At 38.1% G+C, this 25,448-nt stretch overlaps 1 protein-coding gene and 1 pseudogene across 6 annotated transcripts in view; one reads left to right on the forward strand and one right to left on the reverse strand.

Annotated features, from left to right (window-relative positions):
• Positions 1-1,006: 1,006 nt before the first annotated feature.
• Positions 1,007-18,139, reverse strand: LOC121032403 (tripartite motif-containing protein 59-like; annotated as a pseudogene).
• The window catches only part of TTC8 (tetratricopeptide repeat domain 8), a 58,589-nt gene continuing 51,223 nt past the window's right edge, over positions 18,083-25,448 (forward strand). For 2 of the 6 annotated variants that reach the window (XM_040477969.1, XM_040477966.1), the window contains exon 1: positions 18,083-18,251. In XM_040477969.1, coding sequence (XP_040333903.1) covers positions 18,138-18,251 — 114 coding nt within the window. In that variant the 5' untranslated portion in view covers positions 18,083-18,137. Of the gene's footprint in view, positions 18,252-18,768; positions 18,828-25,448 lie in introns of all 6 variants that reach the window. The other 4 variants (XM_040477964.1, XM_040477967.1, XM_040477968.1 and 1 more) reach the window with 3 other exon arrangements.

Genomic DNA, 25,448 nt, shown 5'->3' on the forward strand with positions numbered 1-25,448 from the left:
TCCTACCACAAGCACAATTCCAGTCCCTGTTAACAATAAGGGAACTAATCAAAGGGATTTGACTTAATAGCTACACAGACTCCCATTTAAGCAAAATTGAAGAAAAGATTAAATCATTGGTACTTTGATATTCACATAAGCAAATGGCAGAGAACTTAAGACCATTTTTAAGACAAATATAGTTAACATGGTGCCACCTAAATCAAATGAGGATGGAATATATCAACAATATATTATGCTAGTAACGTGTTTTCAGAGTTTTTATCCAAAAATAGATTTGACTGGCAAGACTAAATAAAGCACTAACCAAAAGTCAAATTTACACAAACCATAAAGTAAGATCATTATTTGAAAAGGTCATTGTTCCCTAACACATTTCCAAAATCAATAACTTGTTAGGAATGAATGTTGATAGATTTAATGCAATGTTTATCTAAAATACATTAATGTATCATGTATGTTTGATCAGAAATATCCTTAATGTATGCAATCCCTTATTACTTTTAGACTGCTGTTAGAATTAAAACCTCTACTCACCCTCCTTGTTTTGCCCATTTAGAGGCTTCGGGCCACATCAAAATAAAGGTATATATATATACACTTTAACAATTTTGCCATCTTTTAACCTAAAAGCTATGTATACATAAAGAACTGCAACAGTAACCAACCACTGCGGCATAATGCTGAAAGACAGTATCCGTACAGAAGTGTTTCAAGGTCACAGGGATAAAGTCAGCCTCAATCAAATAAAATGGGATAATGTATTAAATTAAGTAGTTACTAGATAATTATTCTAGTTTAGACCCATTCTGTATCATTTCTAGCTCTGACACATTTTCATCTAAGAGAAGTATGGATGGTTTAACATTTCTGTGTATTTGTATTTGTTGCAACTCTGATAGTTTAGTTTGCTATTTATCCATGCTACCCTATTTCTCCCTTTAGCAATGGTTGTTAGTCTCTGCTGTACAGAATAAGCCTATTTAAACAATTCAGGTTTGAATTTTCAATGAGAAACTATTTTCCACATGAATTCCTTCAGCAAATATAAAGTGTGACATAGCATATTCTTTAAATCATGCAAATTGTTAGATAAACTTTGGTAAAAAGATAGACTTCAGGTTATTATGTGTTGGTTAAAAAAGAGGATCAACATCAGTATCACTAAAATTAATGTAACTACACAATGTTTAAAATCTTAAAAACTTCGACTTATTTTTCATCTTTATCAGGCCAGGAACATGGCACCCTCTTTGAAGAAATTTTCATTTCAGGAATGAGAAGTTTCTTAATTTGTCCAATTTCTGTTCTGCTCCAATCTTCTTTCAATATTTGGCTCATCGAGGATAAATTTCAACAGGGTGAACATCAGGAAGTGGTCTTTGTTTCAAAATCTGTACGTGTTGGCGGATATCAACTTTTTCAAGAAATTTCAGTGGAGACTCTTCCTGTAAAGATGTTGTCAGTGTCATCAATTCAAGCTGCTGCTCTCATATTTCTTTCATTCTTTCAATTTGTGGAGTGTATTCTTGATTAATCAGATTGCTAACTTTACCCAGAGCAGGAAGAAAAAAAATTTTTTTCTGTTCTAATGTATCACTAACTCCTTAAAATACTGGAGAACAACTTCCTTATCACTTTGGACCATCTTCTCTGAATGAGATTTCTGTTCTTCCAGTTTTTGGATAAGATGAGTAAGATCTGTCCAGTGTGTGTCAGTTAACTGTTCAAGCAGTTTTTGGGGTGTATCCTTTTCTTTCAGATAGGCACCTTGAAGATCATCTATGGGATGACCATGACGTTAACCTCTGGTAAGGCAATGACCACGAACTAATTTTTTATCTAGGAGATGGTAAACATTTAATATTGTCTGTAAAGTTCGGGACAGGTAACGATATCTGGACGGACTTCTTGCTGGTACTTTTCCATAATAGCCCTTAATGCAAAATTAACAGGTAAAGATTCAATACCAGTTAGAGGAATTTCAATAATACTTCTGCAATTGGGGCACTTGAGTGGAATTCGTAAAGGTCTCCATATAAAAATGCTCCCAGATGCCTGAAGAATGTTTTCCAAGCAATTTCTACAAAATGTATGAGAGCATGAGTACACAAGGGTCTTCAAAAATACTGTTAACAAATGGGACATGTTAACTCATCCTCAAAATTGTGCCTTTCCTACTTTGTTGATCTTCTGGCTTAGCGACTGAATATACTTTATCTTCTCCAACTTGTTCAGATTCTTTTATTAGTATTCACGGGGAGGAAGAGACAGAGTTCCTCCACAGGATTGAAACAGCTCTACTGAACATTGGCACATCTTAGAACACATCCTTTCCTGAAGATTAACTTTGTTGTTGATTTTTTTTATCCTTTCCTGTTAATTTTTAAATATCAGATAAACCCAGTCCTGTGAGTAAAAATCTAATTATGGAGAGGGAACTTTATGAATACCTTATAATTTATGTTGATCCACATTCTAATGGGGTTGACATAGTGACAGGACTCTTGGAAGACCACAAGAGAAATAGGCCCATTTAAGTCATTATTCAGTGAGTTATCTGAGTTATTTCTTCCTTTCTTTTGATCAGGACTGGGGAAAAAATTTAAAATTAAAACTTCAAAACAAATTTGAACAATAACTTAGAACTTTAGCTGAAAAGTAGAAACATAAGCAGAGACTGGAGTGGATGACTAGACTAGACAGAATGGGGAAAGCTCTTAACATTTTGAAATTAGATGATAAACTTTATACGTAAGAAAAGCAGTGTTAACATTCTAACTTTGCTGCAGAAGTAGTTAAGTAGTTAAGTAAGTTAAGTAGTTAAGTAGTCAATTAAGAAGGCACATATGTAATATGCTCATTTCGCCAAAGAGTTGTGGAACACTCCCCAGAAAAGGAATCATTTGGCTAATTAATAATCCTTCTCAAAACAGGAATTAAATGAAAAAAAAAAGGGATTTAATTGAAATAATTCAATGGCATTGATTGATTTGTTTGTTAGACAATAAGTGAACTTGAACTGGAAGATCAAAAAGAAGTCCAGCATCTCAAAAAGGTTTTAGAAAATGCTTATTATTATGTTGTTGTGGTGGTTGTTCTCAGACGTGAAGAGTAAAGGTTGTTTCAAACAATGTCACACACACACTGGTAATACATCTACATGAAAACCTGTGCCATACAACGCGAGTCCAAGTTAGTTACACATTATCATGAGATGGGCCTTCTGGAAAAATAATAACAAACAAACAAAAAATGAGATGGGTTAAGTACTGATTTCAGAAAAAGTGACAGAAATAAAACATTCTGTGCTTGGAAGAAAACAGGATGGTTCTCAACTCAATAATCATAAATTGAGGGGTTTATAGCCTTTGAACATAATATACCTTTAAGAAAAGCTTAGTAAGTGTACTGTTAAATCATTGACATCATCTGATACAATTTTTGAGCACCATTAATTTTTCTTATGATCATTCCTTCATATCCTGTGAAATACTGTGTAGACAAATTATAAGAGATTGACACATGATCATAGAGAGTGTCTTACTGTATGTAACAGAAACAAAACTAGATTTATGTTGTGTTTATATTTTATGTAAATAAAAATTAGTTGTCTTCCTTCCTAATAAAATTAGTGGCTTAATGTACAAGTTGATAAGTGATAGAAAAATACATGTTAGCTTTGAACCTTTCCAAATGTTCAATATTATAATGCTCTGTTGTCTTGAAATTCCGAAAATGAAAAACCTTGCATTTTCATTTTGCACTGGGAAAGTTATGTGACTAATTTTGGTGGTCAGGGATGATCACTCTAATAAGATAGCATTAGATGTAGAACATGAAGGAGGGGATGAAGCAATTCACGTGGATATCTAGGAAAAGAGCATTCTTGGTAGAGAAAAGAGTAAGTGCAAATAACCTGTTATGGCACCATGTTTGATCCACTTAAGGATTAGCATAGAAGCTCGAGTGACTCCGGTATAATAAGCTAATGTAAGGCGGCATTCGATAAGATCAGTCTAATCGATTATCGATTAGATAAGTCTAATCGATCAGTCTTATCGATTAGATAAGTCTAATGGGGTGGAAGAGGGGGCAGATCGTTTAGGGACTTACGAGTTAGCATTAAGAACTTTGGCTTTCAAATCCAGGTGAGATGGCCAACACTGGAGGGGGTTTAAGGAAAGAAGTGACATGATCTAATTTAGGATATTTTGAAAGAGTCACTTTGGCTGCTGTGTTGAGTAGTGTCAAAGGTCCCAAGAGCCTAAAGCAGTAATTGATACAAGAGATAAGGATAGTTGGGGCAAAGCGGTTTAGTAGAGGTAGATTCTAGATCTATTTTTGAGGTAGAACTAACAGGTTTGGCTAATGAATTTGGATGTGTGTGTTTAAGAAAGAGAAGATAAGCATATATGTAAGGCTTTTGGTCTAGGCAACTGGAAAGATGGATGTACCATTTTCTGAGATTGGAATGATTTCAGAAAGAACAGGTTGGGTAGTGTTGGGAGGAACTACCATGTTTATCATCTGTTAAATCATCACATATATGTAGCCATTTCTGGCTTTTCTATTCTATTCCATCCATCTACTTGTGAACCTGTTCTAGTACCATCTTATTTTGATTACTATAGCATCCGTGTACGTTTTTTAATATCTTGTAGGGCAAGACGGTCATTATTATTATTTCTCAAAAATTTTTTGGGGGGGACTGTTCTTCCTGATGAATGTCAGATTCAACCATTCTAGTTGTTGAAAACACCCCGAATTTATAGGTTAATTTGAAGAGAACTGAAACTTTTCACTGTGTAATCTACCTATCTAGGAACATGGTATTTTTTTATTTGTTTATTTTTCTTTTCATCTGCCCTTCAGTAAAATTAGTAGTGTTCTTCATGTGGAACTTCTTCACATCTTGTTAATTTTGTAGAAATGGATATTTGAATTCTAATCATGGGAGAAAAAAGAAGAGTATGAAGATATTAGCTTTGCTGCAATAACAAATGATCCAAGCATCTCAGTGGTTTACAATAACCAACATTTCTTTCCTGTTCACATTGTGGGTCAGGGTAGTTGTGGGTCAGCTACAGTGATGTGGCCTGGCTATACTTTGCTTTACATCTCTTCTCATTCTAGGTCTCAGGCTGAAGGAGCAGAGGGAAAAGAGCAAAGCCAACCACGGAAAGGCTCTTAAAGTTTTAGAGCAGGTAGTATACTTTTTATGCCCATGACCCATTGGTCACAGCAAGTCACGTGACCAGGTCCAATGTCAATGGGGGCCAACTCAGTGTTGAATCACATGGCAACAATGGGTGAGGATGTTAAATCTTCTTGCAAGGGAGGAGTGAATAAGTGGGGATAATAATATAATCTGCCATAATATCCGGAAGGAAAAGGAGTCATGTAATGTAATTCACCACCCTACAAATGCTTAGAACTTTAGAACTTCCGGAGTGAAGTGGATAATTTTTTAGGATATTGAGGGAAGGAAGGGGAATGCCAGTAGGCATAAATATGATACTTTCACAAGAAGACAAAATATGTCCCTCCATGCACCTCTAGCCATTCTCTTCTTCTCAAGGGTCAGTAGGGGTTCAAACTTCCTATAGGGCCTCCTGGGTGGCTCTGTTGATTAAGTATCTGACTTCGGCTCAGGTCATGATCTTGCAGTTGGTGAGTTCCAGCTCCGCATCAAGGCTCTGGGCTGACAGCTCAGGGGCTGGAACCTGCTCCAGATTCTGTGTCTCCCTCTCTCTTTCCCACTCCCCTGTTCACACTCTCAAAAATAAATAACCATTAAAAAAATTGTTTGCAAAAAAAGGGCCAGTGGGGGTTCAGGGATGGGCACTCAGGATGTAAGTGAGGGTAGGCAGTCTGCTGGGTAGATGACTCTTCATTTCTCTGCTAAATTTGTCTAGTAATGAATACCGTGAGGGGACTACTCTGCTATTGACCCTAACAGCAAAGAGAGGGCTAAGGCCAGAGATTATGAATAGAATGAGATAGAGTTGCAGAGGTTCTTGATTTGACAATTTTCTATGTGGTTTTATGAGAAGGTATAGACATTATGTTCAATTAAATAATTCATACTGTCAAGTGCTAATATTTATCAACGTGCTAATTAATAATTGGATCTTTAAACCTAAATAGTGACCCACAACTTGTATTATTTAGCCTAATATTATTGGAGAGAAAGCAATTTATTCAGCAAATATTTTTTGAGGACATATTATATGCCAAGCATTACCTTAGGCACTGAGAATAGAGCAAAGTATCAACTCTTGGTGCTTGCATTCTGCAGAAGAGAGGGCAGAGACATAGATGATAATGTATATGTGCATACTTATGAAATATGCCAAGGGATGTCAGGTACTATGGAGAAAAAAGTGGCAGGGAAATGAGATGGGGCTGGTTTGTAGGGAGGACCTCTTTAATGAAGTGACACGTCGGTGGGGACCTTCATGAATTGACAGAGTGAAGGACCCCTTCATTAAGTGACTGAGAGGTTATCTGGGGGAAGAATGTGGCTGTCTACAAACACTGAGTGCAACATTGCCCCGCTAAGCCCAGTCAAAGACCAGCAAGGGGGCCAGTGTCACATGAGTGGAGTAAGCGAGTCGATAAGGGGATGAGATGTGGTCAGAGAAATAGCCAGGAGCTGTAGGACTTTTAGGTCTTGCTGGGGAGTTTGGATGGTGGTGGTAGAACATTCCAGAACTTAATTTTTAAAAAATGAGCAGCGTTCTAGCCACATCAAAGACACTTTCTCACTCTTTGCCCTCCTTTCATATATGTATATAATGTCCTTGGGGCTGGTCAGAGTAGAAAGCAGAGATGTAATAATACAGTGTATACTGCATTTAAAAAAAAATCTGTTCTTTTGGGGTGCCTGGGTGGCTCAGTCGGTTAAGTGTCTGACTTTGGCTTGGGTCATGATCTCACAGTTTGTGGGTTCAAGTCCCACATCGGGCTCCATGCTGACAGCTCAAAGCCTGGAGCCTGCTTTGGATTCTGTGTCCCCCTCTCTCTCTGCCCCTCCCCAGCTTGCACTCTGTCCCTCTGGCTCTCAAAAATAAATAAACGTTAAAAAAATTTTTTTTTAATCTGTTCTTCTATTTTGTATTTTTAAGTTGTGAAGTTTATTGAAGTATAGTTGACAGACAATGTCGCACTGGTTTCAACTGTACCACATAGTGATTTGACATCTCTTTATGTTATGCTATATGCTTACAAGATTAGTTACCATCTGTCCCCACACAACACTGTTACAATATCGTTGACTTTATTTCCTATGCTGTACTTTTCATCCCTCTGACTTATTCATTCATTAACTAGAAGCCTGTATCTCCCACTCCCCTTCACCAATTTTACACATTCCCCTACTCCCTCCCCTCTGGCAGCCATCAGTTTGTTCTCCGTATTTAGAGTCTATTTGTTTAGAGCTTTTGTTTATTTATTTGCTCGTTTTGTTTTTTTAGATTCCACATATAAGTGAAATCATAAGGTATTTGTCTTTCTCTTAGTTATTTCATTTGGTATAATACCTTCTAAGTCTATCCTATTGTAAATGGCAAGATATTCTTTTTTTTTTTTAAGGCTGAGTGATATTCCATTATATATATCTAAATATATTCACCACATTTTCTTTATCCATTCATCTATAGATGGACACTTAGGGTGCTTCCATATATTGGCTATTATAAATAATGCTGCAGTAAACATAGGGGTGTACATATCTTTTCATATCAGTGTTTTTATTTTCTTTAGGTAAATATCCAGTAGTGGAATTACTGGATTACATGGTATTTCTATTTTTAATTTTTTGAGGAAACTCCATACTGTTTTCCATAGTGGCTGCACCAATTTACTGTGTTTATATTTTATATTTTAAATATTTGTACTAGGATTCTCTATGTATAAATGTCATAGGATAGGTAGATTTTGCTTTGATCTTTGTCATTTTTTTTTTTAGTGAAAAGAATCTAGGTCTCTTTTTCTTTTCTTTTTTTTTTTTTTAAGTTTATTTGTTTTCAGAGAGAAAGAGAGAACAAGCAGGGAAGGGGCAGAGAGAGAGTGGGGGACAGTGGAACGGAAGTAGGCTCTATGCTGACAGCAGGGAGCCCGATGTGGGGCTCCAACTCACGAACCACAAGATCACGACCTGAGCTTCAGTTGGAAGCTTAATCAACTGAGCCATCCAGGAGCACCTGGGTTTATTTTCCTTTTTTAAGTGATTTTTAAAGAATCTGTATGACCCCTTACCAATGACTGGAAATAAGGTGCTCTTTCATATCATGTTCAACTGCATGAGGACAAGATGGAGGCAGAAGTGGTTGTCTGTCACATAAATAGAATTTATACCAACAGAGTTCTAAGCCTACTTCAATTGTTGAAAATTAATTCATTCTCAGACTTTAGAATCTGATTTTCAGAGTACAAGAAGCTTGATGGAAAAAGCAATTGAATGTAATCAGCCTCTCTTTATGTGCTTGGTTTAAAATCGTTTAGGCTGTCGTATGTGATATGAATCAAAGGGACTTGATAAATATTTCTAAGAACACCTAGATGGCTCACCTGAGCAGATGTGTAATTGCGTGTGAAATTCAGACTGAAACAAGCAAATTTAGAATAAAAGGGAATATTTAATAATTGTATTTTCACTTTCTTAAGACCTTTGTCAAAATAACAGGTAATAGCTTCATTCAAGAGCCACAAGAAGAAAATAGATTTTGGTAGATGGTCAGTAATTTGGGGTTAATGTAGTGTAGCTCATGTGCAGAAATTGAGAAGCATTTTCTTTATTTTCAAGGAAGTCACTAGTTTTATAGAGCTTTTTTGATTTGGAGTTTACTATAGTAGGAGCAGAGTATTAAGAGAATATTTCCCAGTAGATTAGGAAAAATCATTATTCACATACTTAAAATGCCAGTAATATTGGATTGTGACTAACTTCATAACTGAAAATAGTTTATCTATGAATAAAGGCTCACATAAACTCAAGGACTTGAAAAAAATGTAAAGATTTGTAAATAGAGCTACAGAAATTAAAAGTGTTATACTTTCAAAAAATATTGACCTTCATGTCAATGACCCTGAACACACAACCCAGAAACAATATTCATTCTATACTTGAATTTAGCATATAATGAAGGTAACATTTCAAATCATTGAATCAGAGGGTCCAAGAAGTTATGGGATATGAAATAAACATTAAAAAAATAAGAACTTTCCAAATAACAAAGTTTCCTAGAAAGACAATTATCTACAACTGACAAACAATAATATCTTGGCTCTTCCTTTCTGATAGCCAAACTTCTTACTCTGTTTATTGCATTGCTATAATTTTCTGAACAGTATTAAATAGCAGTAGTGCTAGCATCGCTTATTCCAGATTGTACTGGGAATGCTTCTAAGGGTATATTGTTGAGTATGACGTTGGTTGTGGTTTAAGGTAGGTATATTACTAGTTTACCAATAGTCGTAATCTCTTCTCCCCATCCATGAGAGGAGAGAGTCTTTGCTCTAATAATCACTGTACCTATAGCTTAGAAAGTGCCTGGCACCGGTAGGCATTCAATAAATGCTTGGTGAATAACTAATTATCAAGAGGATTGATTGTATCAAGAAGATACGTGAAGTGTCCAAAAAATTATCTAAAAAAAAAAAAAAAAGGCTTATTTGAGATCTTAAGAAACATTTACCTAGTAATATTGGAATTGCAGAAAAGTATTAGAAAAAATATCCACTAGCTTAAAGCAAGTGAACTTTCTGATAACTTGTATAATATTTAAGCCATCTTTAAAAATGTATAAGATCTTTAAATGGATCATTTTAGAAAATAAAAACCAAAAATCAGTCTTTACAAAATCAGACTTTTATTCCCTTTAAGGATTATCCCTTTTTAATTCTTTTTGAAAAGAAATTTCAAATTGCTTTAGGTAGACTCTATTAACATAGACTGATCTCCAAAGGCTTTGGTATTTTAATGAAAACAAGTTATTTGACACTAAGTTTTGGCATGGTTAAACTGGTTCCCTAAGCCTTTAGATAGATGCCACAATGCATAGTCAAAGATTAAATTATTTATTTCAAAATATAACCATCAGTTTTGAATTTGGTATAGTAGTTATTGAACTTCATTCGGCCATTCATTCACCAAGAATCTATGAAATGTCTATGCCATGCGTGCACTGTAGGCTAGGCTTCTGGGAAAGGGATGAATAACATTAAAGTCTACAAGGAGACAGATATTATAGTGTAGCATAAGAAGTTTTATAAGAGGGGTACTGAGAGCATCTTGCAGATAGGTCTTTGGAGAATCAGTAGAGTTCAAAATAGGGTTGAAAGTTGGCTTGGATCTATGCCAACCAGACAAAAGGCATGGGGGATGGAGATAAGACACTGCAGCTATGTGCAAAGGCACAGAATGCTTCAAGTACATCAAGTGTAGAGGGAATAGGGAGAAATTCAGTGTGACTAGAGCATCTTGTACTTTTGAAAAAATACAAGTTGCTCATCCGGTGAAGGGTGTAGGATCTTGACTCCACATAAATTCAAATCCTCGTTGTGCACAGACTCACTGGATAACTGAGCAAACAACTAAGTTCAAGTCTTAGTTCTTCTTCTGTAGAATGGGGACAATAATAGAACCAAGCTTGCAGAGTTAGTGAGGAGACTTAAGAGCATGTGTAGAACCTAATATTGTGCCCAATCCACCCAGAATAAGAGCTCAATAAATGGTAGCCATTGTTATACTGGTAAATAGATAAATCTGTTAGTGACTCCTACTTTAATATTGAATGGCATTTGCTTGTATATTCCTGGGAATTATTCATTCAATGGCTTTAAAAAAAAAAAAGCTTAAATAGTAGAATAAGTCCCATACTAGTACTAATAATGAGTTCACCTTTTCAGTAGAGTCCAGGAGTATAAAAGTACCACTTCTTCCTGAGCAAAAAGACTAAAAACATGTTACCTCAAATCACATCCACTTTAGAGAAAAGTTTCTACCCCAGAATCAGTGGTTTATGCAATTGTCAGTAGTAGAACCCTATAGCTTTTTTTTTTTTTTTTAAGTTTATTTTTGAGAGAGAGAGTGAGAGAGCAGGGGAGGGGCAGAGAGAGAGAGAAGGGGGACAGAGGATCTGAAGCGGGCTCTGGCTGAAAGCAGAAAGCCTGATGTGTGGCTCTAACTCACAAACCATGAGATCATGACCTGAGCTGAAGTTGGACACTTAACTGACTGAGCCACCCAGGCGCCCCAGAGCCCTATAGCTTTAAAAAATTGAACACAGCATCTATTATATGGTGAACCACCATAAAGTATAAAACTTCTGTTAATTCAAACACATGCATGTGGCTTTGCAAATATTTTTAAATCATTTGCTTGAGTGACTGTTCCTTGAAAGAATAACTTCTATTCGTGTGTCTATTTGTTAGGTCTGATTCTCACCTCAACTAATAACACGCAGATTTCTTTGCCTGTTCTCTCTTGACTCCACTGTAGTCAAATGGAGACAAATATTGTAGATGGGTGACTTATGGCCAAACCTGGTATTTTTATTTTTTTATTTTTATTTTTTATTTTAGTTTTCATCGTATGTTTTCAGAATTTAACATGGTTGAACTGCTTCTTCTTTTTTGAAATTCTGTCTATAGTTTGGCTTCACGATCCCACACTCATCTGGTCTTCTTAGATCGGGTTTCTTACATGTCTGAGCATTCCTTCTTGGTATGTTTTATCTCTCCTCTTTTCATTACCTGTCTCTTAATGTTAGTAAATCTGCATGGTTCTGCTTTGGTTCTTTTCTTTTCTCATTCCACAAACTCTCCATGGGGGTAATCTCATTCTCTCCATTGCTTTTGATGAACAGATATATAATTATGTGAGTCTCAAATTTTATCTCCATCACTGAACTGTTTTCATGGCCTCTTCTGTGCATCTGTTTCCAGTAACCAACAGAAAATCTCCATCCTGCTGTCCCAGAGGCAATGAAATCATTATGCCCCAGACTGAACTACTCTCATTTTTTCTCACTCCATTCCTTCTCCTTCATTCTGATCTTGGTGACTGGCCCCCCTATCCATAGGTACACTCACGACTTGGAAACCTGAGAACTAGACTAGTTTTCTCTCTTTCCTTAGCCAAATGCCCTCCACATATCCAATCAGTGTCTGATTTTATTTCTTCGACATTTGTTTGCCTCTTGCGTCCATGCCCATTACTTCCAGCATGTCGTACCTTAACTATGACAGGAGTATCCTAAGTGATCTTCCTACCTTCACTCTAAATCAGCCAAGTTGTTCTTATTCTCTGGTAAAATTTCCCTGGTGGTTTTTCATTGGATGTGCAAATTCCACTATGTGATGTTCCATACTCTTGATGATCTGGCTTGAACCCACCTTTGCTTCTTTCCTTCCACATCTTCTTTCCTGATCACATGATTTCATGTTGTGAAGCTTTCCCTGAGCTGCTGACCACAAAGCTCTTTACCAACCATGGAGAAGATGTAAAATCACCCAGCCCTGTGCCTTCACTCGTACTCTTGTCCCTTCCTGGGTTTATCATTGCTCCCACCTCCTTCTATTGCACTTGTTTGTTCACCTCCATTATTCACTCTGTATTCCTGACATCTCATACTATGTATTCAAAATAATTTTTTGCTAAAATATCAATAGATATTTATTAAGCACTTTCTCAAGAATGGGTAAAAAAAATGACTTCCAGTTTCTTTGGTATTGTCTCAAAATACTCTTTCTCTAGGATGTAATAAATGTCTGACTGAAAATTGAGGCAATCCCTGGTTGCATACATTGTTGGTTTCCATCCCAATGTGCTTCTGTGTTTTTTGAATAGACAATGTAATTATGCCTTGCCTAAATGAAATTGGCTTGATCTCTACAACCATCCCATAAGATAGTCATTCCGTCATCATCATTGTTCTCGTAGTCATCATCCTCATTCCCATTTTATATGTAGTGGGGAAATGCTATGGTGGCTTCTAAGTACACTAACTAGTGGGCTTCTCCTGGAAGTCCTGAAATTGAAAGGCTCATAGACCAAAATGGCTAGTTTGTTAAATCAACTTAAAATGTACAGTGAGAAGCAAAGGGAATGGGATTGAATAGGTTAAGAAATTTAGTGCAAATAGGTGAAAGGACCTCATGGCCTGTGGTTTGCTCAAAGTTCCTGTGTCCTGACTCTCTTTACATCACCTTTCTTTATCACAGATGGTGTTGTTACAAGGACCAGAGTCAAGGGCAGGCAAGAAAGTTTAGAGATGGAAGATCTGTGGTGCCAGATGTTTGCTCTATTGGAGAGAAGAAGAGGCAAATATACACAGCTACAGTTATAGCTCTGTGATAACCTTATGAGCAATGGTATGTATTTTAAGCAGAGGGCAAGTGGGCTAGAATGGATGATACCAATGGGTGGCCAATTTGAGGTAGATAAAGCTGATCCATGCTTTATGAGTATTTAAGGCTTATTTTGCTTTCCATCTCTTTCTATCTACAAGTAACACTCATTTTTTTCATTCTCTTAATGTGTTTAACACATAAATGTCTATTCTATGTTTAGCATGTCCTATAGGTCTATGACATACTTACTATCTATAGTTAACATTTCTTATGAGTTTCATCCATCATGTGTGTTTTTCTAGTCCTTTAATGCAGAAACAAAAATTCTTAAAGAACATTTACATTATGGATGAAGCACATATCTGAGGCATGGGACTATTAAGCCACTTGCCCACGATCCCCACATTTAGTGCATGGGAGGGTCAGGGGTTCAAATATAGGAAATGTAGCACCAGAGCCGACTTCTTAACTACCATCCTATATTGATTCCTAATTTGCCTGAGAAAACACAGCCAGTAAGTCTGACCTCAAATTCAGTGCTCTTTCCCCTAACTACTCTCTATTCTAAGTATCTTTGTGACTGGAGACCTCTCTTGTTCCTCTCTGCTGTTCTTATCACCAAGCATAGGGCCTACACAAATACTTGTTGACTAAGAGAAGATCCCAGTTTAACTGCTTTTCTTTTGGGTTAACCTTAAATGGCCTGAATAATACCAATGTAACATTTAAGAAAAGTTAACTTTTGACAATTAAAGCTACATATCTATAGTATTTGACTTTAAACAGAATTAACCTAAAGGGATATGTAGTTGCTAGATCCAGGAACTGAGATCTAGCTCTGATTGTGAAACTGACCCTTTCTTTCAAAGGGATTAAGTTGTTTCTCTGTGCTTCATTTTCCTCAGTTTGAAAATGGCCTAGTAAGTCCTATCTACCCTTTTCACTAGGAGCTATTACATTTACTATTCTTCCTGTTACTAGCGTGCCATTTAAAAAAGTGGTTTCTGGAGTGCCTGGATGGCTTTAGTCAGTTAAGTGTCTGACTTCAGCTCAGGTCATGATCTCACAGGTTTGTGGGTTTGAGCCCTGAGTCGGGCTCTGTGCTCAAAGCTCAGAGCCCAGAGCTACTTCGGATTCTGTGTCTCCCTCTCTCTCTCTGCCCTTCCTCCACTTGTGCACGCGTTCTCTCCATCTTTCTCTCTCAAAAATAAATAAGTAAACATTAAAAAATGGTTTCTGCATTATGGATTAGAAATTATAAAAAATGTAATAAAGTCTATCTACACATTCACATAATCAATTAACATATTTACACAATTAAAAATTTACACAATTTATGATCTTTTAAAGGCTCAGTTTATGCTACATTTAGACGTGCTTCACATCCTGCAATTTGCTAAGTATTCTACAATTTTCCACAGCCGTTTGACTTTTCTTTTTTTAAATTTTTTAATGTTTATTTGTTTTTGAGAGAGAGAGAGAGAGAGTGCAAGCAGGGAGGGGCAGAGAGAGGGGGAGACACAGAATCCAAAGCAGGCTCTAGGCTCTGAGCTGTCTACACAGAGTCTGACGTGGGGCTCAAACTCGCAAACTGAGACATCATGACCTGAGTCGTAGTCGGACACTTTAACTGAGTGAGCCACCCAGGCGCCCCTCCATTTGACTTTTCTAAAAGGAAAAAAAAAAAAATTAACAGCCTTCTGAAAGAAGCTAATATGAATTATTATGGTCCTAAAATATTTTTAATGCCTCTTTTTTGTCCCATACTTATATATTTATGTCTCTTTATTTTTACCACTTATAAAAATCTTGTTCTTGTCTAGAAAGTTGGCAATAATCTCAATATATGCAAGACCATGTGGAATTCAACATGATAGTTGTTCAACCCTGGCTGCCTAGTAGAATTAACCAAGAAACTTAAAAAGAAAAAAAAACACTGATGTTTTAGCTCTACATCAAGCTATTTAAATCAGAATCTTGAAGGATGGAATTTGAGTATCTGTATTTTTAAAAGTTTTCCAGATATTCTACAAAATACTTGACTAGTACTCTTCAAAACTGTCAAGGTCATCATAAATATGGAAAGCCTGAGAAACTGCCACAGACCAGAGAAAGGAGACATACTGTTGCATCCACACGACTCCTGAAACAGAATGCTATGGGCACCAGTGACAGTCACAACAAAGTTTATTGCAATAAGAGGCAAGGCAGACCGATCAGGACTGACACTCTCGACCAGAGTGCAGCCCCGAACAGCCGGTGTACAGAGTTCTTATAGTCCACCACATCGTCTTATCATCACCTGGGAACAGAACAAAGAAATAGTTTCCAGATGGGGGTGGAAACAGTTGCCTTTGCCCCAATCCAATCAAACACTAATCCAGTTGATTTTCCTTGAACTTTTGTTCCCTTGATTGATAGGATAAGGCTGGTATCTCTTAACCTACAGTGTTAAAACAAAGCTGTTATTTCTCAAGGCTACAGGTTAGCCCTAACACTACAATTTAACCCTTACATTACTAATTCAGTGTAATAAGGTATCCAAAGTGGGATCCTAGAATGGAAAAAGGATATCAGGGGAAAATTATTGAAATCCATATATACCATGGAGTTAATAGCAACGTGTCAATATTGGTTCCTTCATTGTGACATATGTACTGTACTAACATAAAATGTTAACAATAGGAGAAAGTGGGTGAGGCGTATATGGGAACTCTCTGTACTCTCTTTACAACTTTTTCATAAATCTAAATCTGTTTTAAAATAAAAATTTTATTTAAAAATCTGTCTAATATGGAGCTGGAGTTGAGACTCACTTACATAGCAACATTGTATCAGAAAACAAAAAGTCTTTTGAAATATTGAGCCCTTGGGGCGCCTGGGTGGCGGAGTCGGTTAAGCGTCCGACTTCAGCCAGGTCACGATCTCGCGGTCCGTGAGTTCGAGCCCCGCGTCAGGCTCTGGGCTGATGGCTCGGAGCCTGGAGCCTGTTTCTGATTCTGTGTCTCCCTCTCTCTCTGCCCCTCCCCTGTTCATGCTCTGTCTCTCTCTGTCCCAAAAATAAATACACGTTGAAAAAAAAAAAAAAAAGAAAAGAAATATTGAGCCCAATTGCAATTGCCAGCATGTGTAGAGTCCTACAACCTGACTCTCAGAAACAACAGGCTATTGTCTTAGGACAGAATACATTTCTAGAAGCACTTTGAGGGAAACAAAAATGGACTAATTACAATAAACATAACTGTAATAATCAAAACCTGGATAGGGGCACCTGGATGGCTCAGTTGGTTGAGCATCTGACTCTTGATTTTGGCTCTGGTCATGATCTCATGGTTAGTGGGATTGAGCCCCGCATAGGGCTCTGCTCTGACAGTACAAAGCTTGCTTGGAATTCTCTCTCTCCCTGTCTCTCTCTGTCCCTTCCTCACTCATGCTCTCTCTCTCATTCTCAAAATAAATAAACATTTTTTAAAAAAGAAAAAAACCCTGATTACTATTTGCTTCTGAAAAGCAAAAATTCAAGAAATACAAGAAATACTGCTTAGTAAGAAGAAAACTACTCCCAACCCATTAGTCAGGTTAGAAAGGTAGTTTTATTTTGATATTTATGAAATATATAAATATTGGGATTAAATATAATGTCTGCATTATGGTACCCTAGTGGTTTGAGAAAACTGTGAGTGATTTATTTTTGCTAAGAGTTGTTGTTTCTTATCTGTAAAAGGAGATTTAGACCTGACCAGAAAGTTCTTCAGTATTAAGTTATTTTTCCTCTCTTGCCTCTCCCACTGTGGTAGGAAAGAGGCAAGGAAAAAAGATACCCTTCCTAACGAAGTCTACCTAGATTTAGCCCAGTCACACTTCTTTTTTCACATCTGTGTAAATCTCTAGAGAGAAGTCAGAATTGTGCCTAAAGAAATCATTCCGCACAAGTAAGCATTTGACAAACAGCAAGCGGTTGGAGATGGCATTTCAAAAAGCTCCTTTTTAAAATTTTGTGTTATTTTGTTTGTAAAAAAGTCACCAATTTGTAATCCAGAATCCTTATGCATTGTATAATAGCGGCATTAACAGCCTATCTGTAACAGCCTAATCTGTAGCCCAGATTACAGTCCCGCTCCCTAACTTCATGCGACTTTGGGTGAATAATTTCTCTTCTCTGAGCCGATCTCAGTTTTTCATCTGTAAAATGCCTCGATAGGACTAAGCAGTATCCAATACCCCTTTCTATTCGAACACTGAGATTTGTTGAGGGCTTTTAGAATCCTTGGGTTCTGGTGGGCAGTATGGTATTGAAGAAACTGGTCTCATGTTTGTGTTTCTAGAATTGGAAGGATAAATGATAGGGGCAGGAAAGCGTGCAAGGAAGAGTAGGACACCCGTTGTAGGGTCAACACCTGGGATTTTTCTCAGACTAGCAGAGGAAGCAGAGCGTTTCGCTGCTAGGCAACCGGTCCTCCTTTGGGAGGGTGGAGGACCCCAGTCGGAGGTGTCTAAGTCACTACCTCTTAATTTAGCCATGGTGCCTTCTTCTCGAGGTTAATGAAATATGTATCTTTTAAAAGTATACACTTTCTGCAGCCAAGGTTTGACAAGCCTCGTAGCTGAGTTCGACTCGTGGTGGGTTTTCTTTTTCCTGTTCTCAGGCGCGATGCGGGCACCTCTCAGGCTAGGCCCCTGCCTCCGCGCGTTGCCGGGCAGAGCTGGACGCCTCTTGCTCCTCGACCCCGCCCTCCCAGGCCCCGGCCCCGGTCCTTAGCGGGCCGCCCTCGGCCGCCATGGGCTCGGAGATGGAGCCGCTGCTCCTGGCCTGGAGCTATTTTAGGCGCAGGAAGTTCCAGCTCTGCGCCGATCTATGCACGCAGATGCTGGAGAAGTCCCCTTATGACCAGGTACCGGCCGGACCCCGTCAGCCCCGTGGATCCCGGCGAGAGGCAGAGGGCCCTGGGGGGTCCCGGGGCCGCCCCGTGGGGGCTCCGGGGTGAAAGGCCCGGGGCGAAGTTGATCGTGTGGTCAGCACAGGCATCTGGCGCGAGATCCCCTAGAGCCGTGACCGGCACCTCCCCGCCGGCGGCGTCCCCGCGTCCCCACGGAACCCCCAAGTGCTGTGCCAGAACCGCCCCCTCCTCAAACTTAAGCAGCCCCTTTCCTTTACGCGTCCCTTAAAGGAACACTTAAAAGTCCCGAATTTCACTTTGGTGCAGAACTTTGATGATTCGTTTTTACTTTCATATGGATGGGCTCTTAAGTTCTCTGCGTGTGCGTTATTAATTTCTAAAACAATTATGTATAAAGATCTGTAACTTCTCACCTCTTGTTGAAACAGTTGCCTTATTGTTGTTGTTGTTGTTGTTGTTGTTGTTGTTGTTATTTGGATCAAACGTTGTGATCCTCCCACTTCATGTGAAGATGGTTGCCCAGGAGTGAAGGAGGCTTTGATTCTCGGACATGAGTGCAATTTGAGGCAGGTAATGCAAAGTTAGAGAAATGAGAATCTAGGAGGGGAAGAGATACATTTACTATTAGGAGGGAGGGATGGGAAAAGAGTTTCCCTGAAAGAAGGAATGATGGCATTGATTCAAAGACCTTAAATAAACTACAGTGCTAGTTTAGTTTCGTTCTCTTAAATGAAGTGAGAGATTAAATCAAGAGAATGAGGATGGCCATATACTGTGTGTGAGAGGAACAACACAGGTGGCAGGTAGTTCCTGGAGAAAAAGGGAGAAGAAGAGCAGAGCTGTGGCAGTTTGTCAGTGCTTCTAGTAAAAGCTGGTTTCCCAGCTTTTCCTTTAGTAGTGTTGCCTTGGAGATATTAGGGGGAAAAAAAAAGGAGAATTGAGGGGAGTTACATAAGTGAAGACCTATGTGTGAATACTGTTATTAGGCTCTGCCTTGTTGCATGTGAGCAAGTGGATGACAGATAACCTGTTGAGGTGAACATACAGACTTTCAGATAGGTAGAACATCTCTCCTGTAACAATCCATGTTAGTGAGAATGCTAAGCTCGATTCTTTTGGGTTAGTTCGTGTTCATTAATAGGACTGTGTTTCCACAGGGAAGCATTTTTCCAAGCGTGTTTCTTGGCACAGTTAGTCCTACAGGTGGTCCTCAAAACAAACAAACAAACAAACAAACAAACAAAAAACAAGGTTCCAGATTCCACAATCAACTATGTCTGGGAACTGTTACAGTACATTGACCCCTTTTCGTTTTGTACAACAAAAGTCTGTTAAAACCCTACGATGTACCGGGCACTGCTCTAGGCACAATGGTTTGCAACAGCTTTACATGCTGTTTCTGTTTTTCCATTAATTTAGGGTAGTTTCCATTCTGTGTTCCACAGAGCTGTTGCCCAAGAGCTGCTTAGTGAATTCATCTGGGAACAGTATATTTCCTAGTTGAAGATTCAAGATTCATACTAAAGCCTCTGGGTTCTGAAGAAAAGAAATGTAATTTTGGCAATACAATAGTTCTGAAACTTATTTGACCTCTGTTACTCTTTTGGCAGTGGGCAAGGGTCGGGTATCTTCATTGTTACCGTACTAGGGAGATGTAGTCTCATGGTGAAATGTTATAAGCAAAGGAGCAGTGCTTTTATTAATGGTTAAGATCCTATACTCTTAATAACATATAATCATAGCACAGTCAGTACAGTACTGTGCCTGTGAATTCAGATTTAGTTTGTGCTAGGCACTGTGAGCAGGATTTTATGTGTGTTCAGCCAAATGACCTTTGTTGAGTGCTTACTGCTTACTAAGTTGTGTAAATTATGGGTATGTCTATGCTTAGAATAACCTTGCAAAATAGGTAACAAAAATAGTAGCTAACATTTATTGAGTATTTACTCTATGTCAGGCTTGGTTCGGAGGGTTTTAGAAGTCATCTCATTTAATCCTCATCCCTCTTAGGAAATTGGTACTGTTTCACCCGTTTTATAGATTAAGTGCACTGGGGCACAGGGTTAAGTAATTTGTCCAAAGTTACAAAGCTGATAAATCCATTTACTGTCCATACTGTGCTCCCTCTTTGGCCCTGATGTAGCCTAATATTTCAAAGCTGTGTGTTTCTCAACTTTTCCCAGTACATTTTCCCATCTACTGTGCCTTTTTCAAGATGTTAGCTAAATGGTAAAGAATTTTAACATACTTGTGGATTAAAGGCTTTAGAAAGTCCTGAAGGAAGGTGACCTATCTAATTTTGATAAAGAACAGTATTCTGAAACTTACTTGATCCCTGGTGCCTTCGGGGTGGGGGGCGGATGGGGGAGACAGAGAGATAGATTTCTCCCTTGTTATTTTGGAGAGATGCCATTTTGGAAAGTGCATGGTCAAAGCAGAAGTGTTTTCATTAATGGTGAAGATGGGGCCATAGAGGGACCTTGCTCCTTTTTATCTAGGAAGAGTAAGATAAACAGATTTAGGGCTTTGCAGTCTCCTGAATTAGCAGCTAAATAAGGTAAGGGCTTGTGTCTTTTTACTTGGTTTCTTGTACAGCTGTCATTAGGCCTTATTGACCCTCTTGAAAGATTAAAGACTTATTACAAGGCATGTTTGGTAGAACCGTGATTTTGATAATGATAATGAAGAAAAAAAAGACACAGGTTTATACTGGGAAATACTTCTGTTGTCATTGGTTAACCATTTGACATGGTTAAGATCATTAGGGTAGTCGATTTTGTTAGGTCCTGTCCTATTCTATTGTCCTATTTGCTATGGATTTGAAATAATCGTCCATAATGTGATACATAATTAATGTCTACTGACATAAACATTAAAAAATGTTATGCTTTATTACTATTTTCTTGTTATGAGCAGGGGTTGTTAATGGGTTTGATGTAAATATCAGAGTAGGCTTAGGAGAATGAGTACCAGATCTAGAAGAAATTTATGATACTCCTTTCCTTTCTAATCCTTTTTATTTGTTTTGCTGAGGTAGTTTATTTAAGTAGGAACTATATATATATATATATTGGCAGAACAATGAGCAGTATTTCATTGGGAATAGAAGTTTAACTTGATATTACCTTATCAAACTGGGCTTTAAAAATTTTTAAGTTTTATTTATTTATCTTGAGAGAGCATGAGCAGGGAAGAGGCAGAGAGAGGAAGAGAGAGAATCCCAAGCAGGCTCCACGAACTCAGGAACCGTGAGATCATGACCCAAGCCAAAATCAAGAGTCCGAAGCTTTTAACCAACTGAGCCCCCCAGCCACCCCACCAAACCGGGCTTTTGATAGCTGGATAGGGCTGCTGAAAAGTTTATAGGGTTCACTTATGTGTTAGTTATTTTTTGACTCAGCCTTTAAACACTGTTTTTTCACTGTGTGCTTTTCCTTTTTAATTAGGTAATTTTTAATTTTTAAAATTTGAATATAGTTGCCACCATGTTACCTTAGTTTCAGGTGTACAACATAGTGATTCAACTTCTCTGTACTATGCTGTGGTCACCCCAAGTGTAGCTGCCATCCGTCACCATACCATGCTATTACAGTATCACTGATCATAAACCCTATGCTGTACCTTTTATTCCCATGACTTATTCATTTCATAACTGGAAGCCTGTATCTCTGGCTCCCCTTTGCCCATTTTGCCCATCCATCTCCAACCCTCCCCTCTGGCAACCATCAGTTTATTCTCTATATTTGGGTCTGTTTCTGCTTTTTGTTTTGTCTTTTAGATTCCACATATAACTGAAATGATATGGTATTTGTCTTTTCCTGTCTGACTTATTTCACTTAGCATAATACCCTCTAAGATCCATCCATGTTGTTGCAAATGGCAAGATCTAATTTTTATGGCTGCATAATATTCCATTGTACATATATCCCATATCTTCCTTTTCCATTCACCTATCTATATGGTTGCTTCCATATCATGGGTATTGTAAATAATGCTGCAGTAAATACAGCAGTGCATCTGTCTTTTCAAATTAGTATTTTCATTTTCTCTGGGTAAAGACCTGGTAGTGGAATTACTGGATCATATGGTATTTCTATTTTTAATTTTTTGAGGAACCTCTATGCTGTTTTCCACAGTGGCTGCACCAACTTACATTCCTACCAACACTACATGAGAGTTGACCTTTGTGTCCCTCCACTCCCATCCTTAATTCTCAGCCCCATAGGTTCCTAAACATATATTTACCTTTTCAAATAAATGTAATTGCATTATGGACATTCTTAATTCATTTCTTGATATGAGGGCCAGTTTTTTTTTTTTTTTTTTTAATCAATTAAGGAAATTCTTCCTGGATTCCTCCAGGAGAGTCTTCCTTCCTTCCTTCCTTCCTTCCTTCCTTCCTTCCTTCCTTCCTTTCTTTTTTCCTTTTTCCCACTGAGATTTCTTTATGCAGTTTATCGGAAATATATACATTGAATTCTTTCAGAATTAAAAGCTTTTAATTGATTTTAACAAATTGGGAAGAGATATGAGAAAAATGTATTTCTTCATATTTATTTATTCTTTATCTGTTAGATGTTAAAAATGAACAATGAAATATTCTTCCCTTTATTTTTTTAATTTTTAAAAAAATATTTATTTATTCTTGAGAGAGAGAGAGAGAGAGAGAGAGAGAGAGAGACAGAGAGACAGAGCATGAGCAGGAGAGAGTCAGAGAGAGGGAGACACAGAATCTGAAGCAGGCTCCAGGCTCTGAGCTGTCAGCGCAGAGCCCGACACGGGGCTCAAACCCACAAACCGTGAGACCATGACCTGAGCCGAAGTTGGATGCTTAACCAATTAAGCCACCCAGGTGCCCCTTCCCTTTATTTTTTAAAGTTGATTTATTTTGAGAGAGAGAGCGAGAGCAGGGGAGGGGCTGAGAGGGAGGGAGAGAGAGAATCCCAAGCAGGCTCTGCACTGTCAGCACAGAGCCCAACTTGGGGCTTGATCCCATGAACCGTAAGATCATGACCTGAGCCAAAATCAAGCCCAAACCACTGGGCCACCCAGGCGCCCCCAGGAAGGCATTTCTGATAGTAATTTTGTTATTGGGATTTCTTGTGATGCTGTCTTTGTTTCAGTGGAGGAAGGTAATTGACGGAGAGACTACCAATCTATGAAAAGCTAACAGAAATGTGATCAGAGCAGAAGCAGATGGTCCTCAGCTCTGCAGTCAGATGGTTTATCTTCACATCCTCCTTTAACCTTTATGAATTTTTTGAGGCTTCAACATTTTAGAGTACTTTTCCCCCACAACTTCCGATTACCATTCCTGTGCCACCAAACTGATTTTAGTACAAATGAATGACTCTGAAGCAGCTCCTGGACACATGGAAGAGCAAGGAAATTAAAATATTTTTTTCTGAGGGTAAATGGATTCATTTTTGCTTTTTTTTTTCCTGCCCCTAAAACAAAAATAGCTTAAAAAATTTTTTTATAACGTTTATTTATTTTTGAGAGAGAGAGACACTGAATGTGAGTGGGGGAGGGGCAGAGAGAGAGGGAGACACAGAATCCGAAGCAGGCTCCAGGCTCTGAGCTGTCAGCACAGAGCCTGACACGGGGCTTGACTCACTAACGGCTAGATCATGGCCGGAGCCTAAGTCAGAAGCTTGACCTACTGAGCCACCCAGATGCCCCAAATAGCTTTTGTTTTAGATGTTGTTTTTCACTTTTGGTTTTGCTTATTTTTGTGCCAGGTGAGGAGAGCCTCTCTAAAGTGATTTGTTATTTGTTAATCTTTCTTTAAGTTGGTCCATAGAGCTTCCCAAAAAACCTCTTTTGGTTCTGATATATCAACCTTTTGGGATAAGTACACCTCTGAGACTATGTCTTCTACATTTATTTCTCCTGTAAGAGATACAATTTTGGTATAGTATCATCAAAAATACTTAGGTTGTGCTTTGTACTTTCCATTAGGACATCTGGATTTTATTTAATTTTGATTCTTGCCAAAGTCAGGGCAGTCAGGTTGGCCAGAGAGGTATGATATACAATGAAATAGCATGTTTCTTTAGAGTCATACATTTTTATTTGGACACAAAGAGACTTAAGGATAGGTTGTTGACTGTAATAATATGGTATTTGGTAATGTGGAAAGGTTCTTGAAGAAGATGGATTGTAAACTGTTTTTCCCAGATTCAGAATAGTGAGACTTAAAAGGGCAGGGTGTCTAACCATGAAGGACATTTAAGATTCTGATCTCTTGAGAATATAGAGAAAGAAAGATAACTGGTTAATTTATTGTAGCTTCCCTGTTTGATAAAATACAGCACGAACAAGAAGTTCATCGAGAGACATTGTCTTTTTTCAAAGTGTTCTTTGAATCACGATTGAAAAAGTGGTTATAAGTTGTGAGATACAAAAGGGAGAAAGGCAAAATGGTCTTCCACAGGGCAATGTGACCTAGAGGGAATGTTTGCTTTTACAGCTCATGTCCATCATCCCGATTAGTTGCTTAATCTGATTACTGTTCCTTGTGTTCCATATGTCAGATACATGGCTTTAAAACCAGCCCCAATTTTTTTTTAGCTCCACTATAATTAAACAGTTAATAAAACGTGCAGGTTTTTCAGGCAGTGAGGTTTTTAAGACGATATGCTTTCATTAATGGAGTAGATTTCTGATAGATTTTCAAGTTATGAAAATCAGTGATTCTGGGAGTGGGAACGGGGGCTATATATCAGAACAGGAAGAATTCACATTCTCCTCCCCAGTCTCTACTTATAATGAGATATGTTACAGAGAGGAAGGGGTTATTATTGTAAATGATTTGAAGATGGAGAAAAGGCTGAAAGCCACTGGCTTAAGGGAAAGACATGGAACCAGGGGTCCCTAGTGAGCTCTGTGTTATTAGTTGATTGAGACAATGATCTGGTGCTCTAAGCAAAACAAGCAAACAAACAAACAAACCTTTCTGTGTGATTATCTAATTTAGTTCCTCTTTGGGGCCATGGAGACTAAGCCAGACTTAATCTTTTGATTCTATATGGAGTTCATTTTATGAATTTGTATTCCTGCTGAATTGCAGATTACATTCCTACTTGGCTGCTTGGTTGGTCCTTGGATTCTCCCTAAACCTTCTGATATCCATCAATTTCTGTGTTCTCTTTCATTGTTTTCCTTCATGTGACTGCTAACTTCTGAATA

The sequence above is a fragment of the Herpailurus yagouaroundi genome, unplaced genomic scaffold, assembly GCF_014898765.1.
Source record: "Herpailurus yagouaroundi ecotype Mexico unplaced genomic scaffold, PumYag 141, whole genome shotgun sequence".
Classification (NCBI taxonomy): domain Eukaryota; kingdom Metazoa; phylum Chordata; class Mammalia; order Carnivora; family Felidae; genus Herpailurus; species Herpailurus yagouaroundi.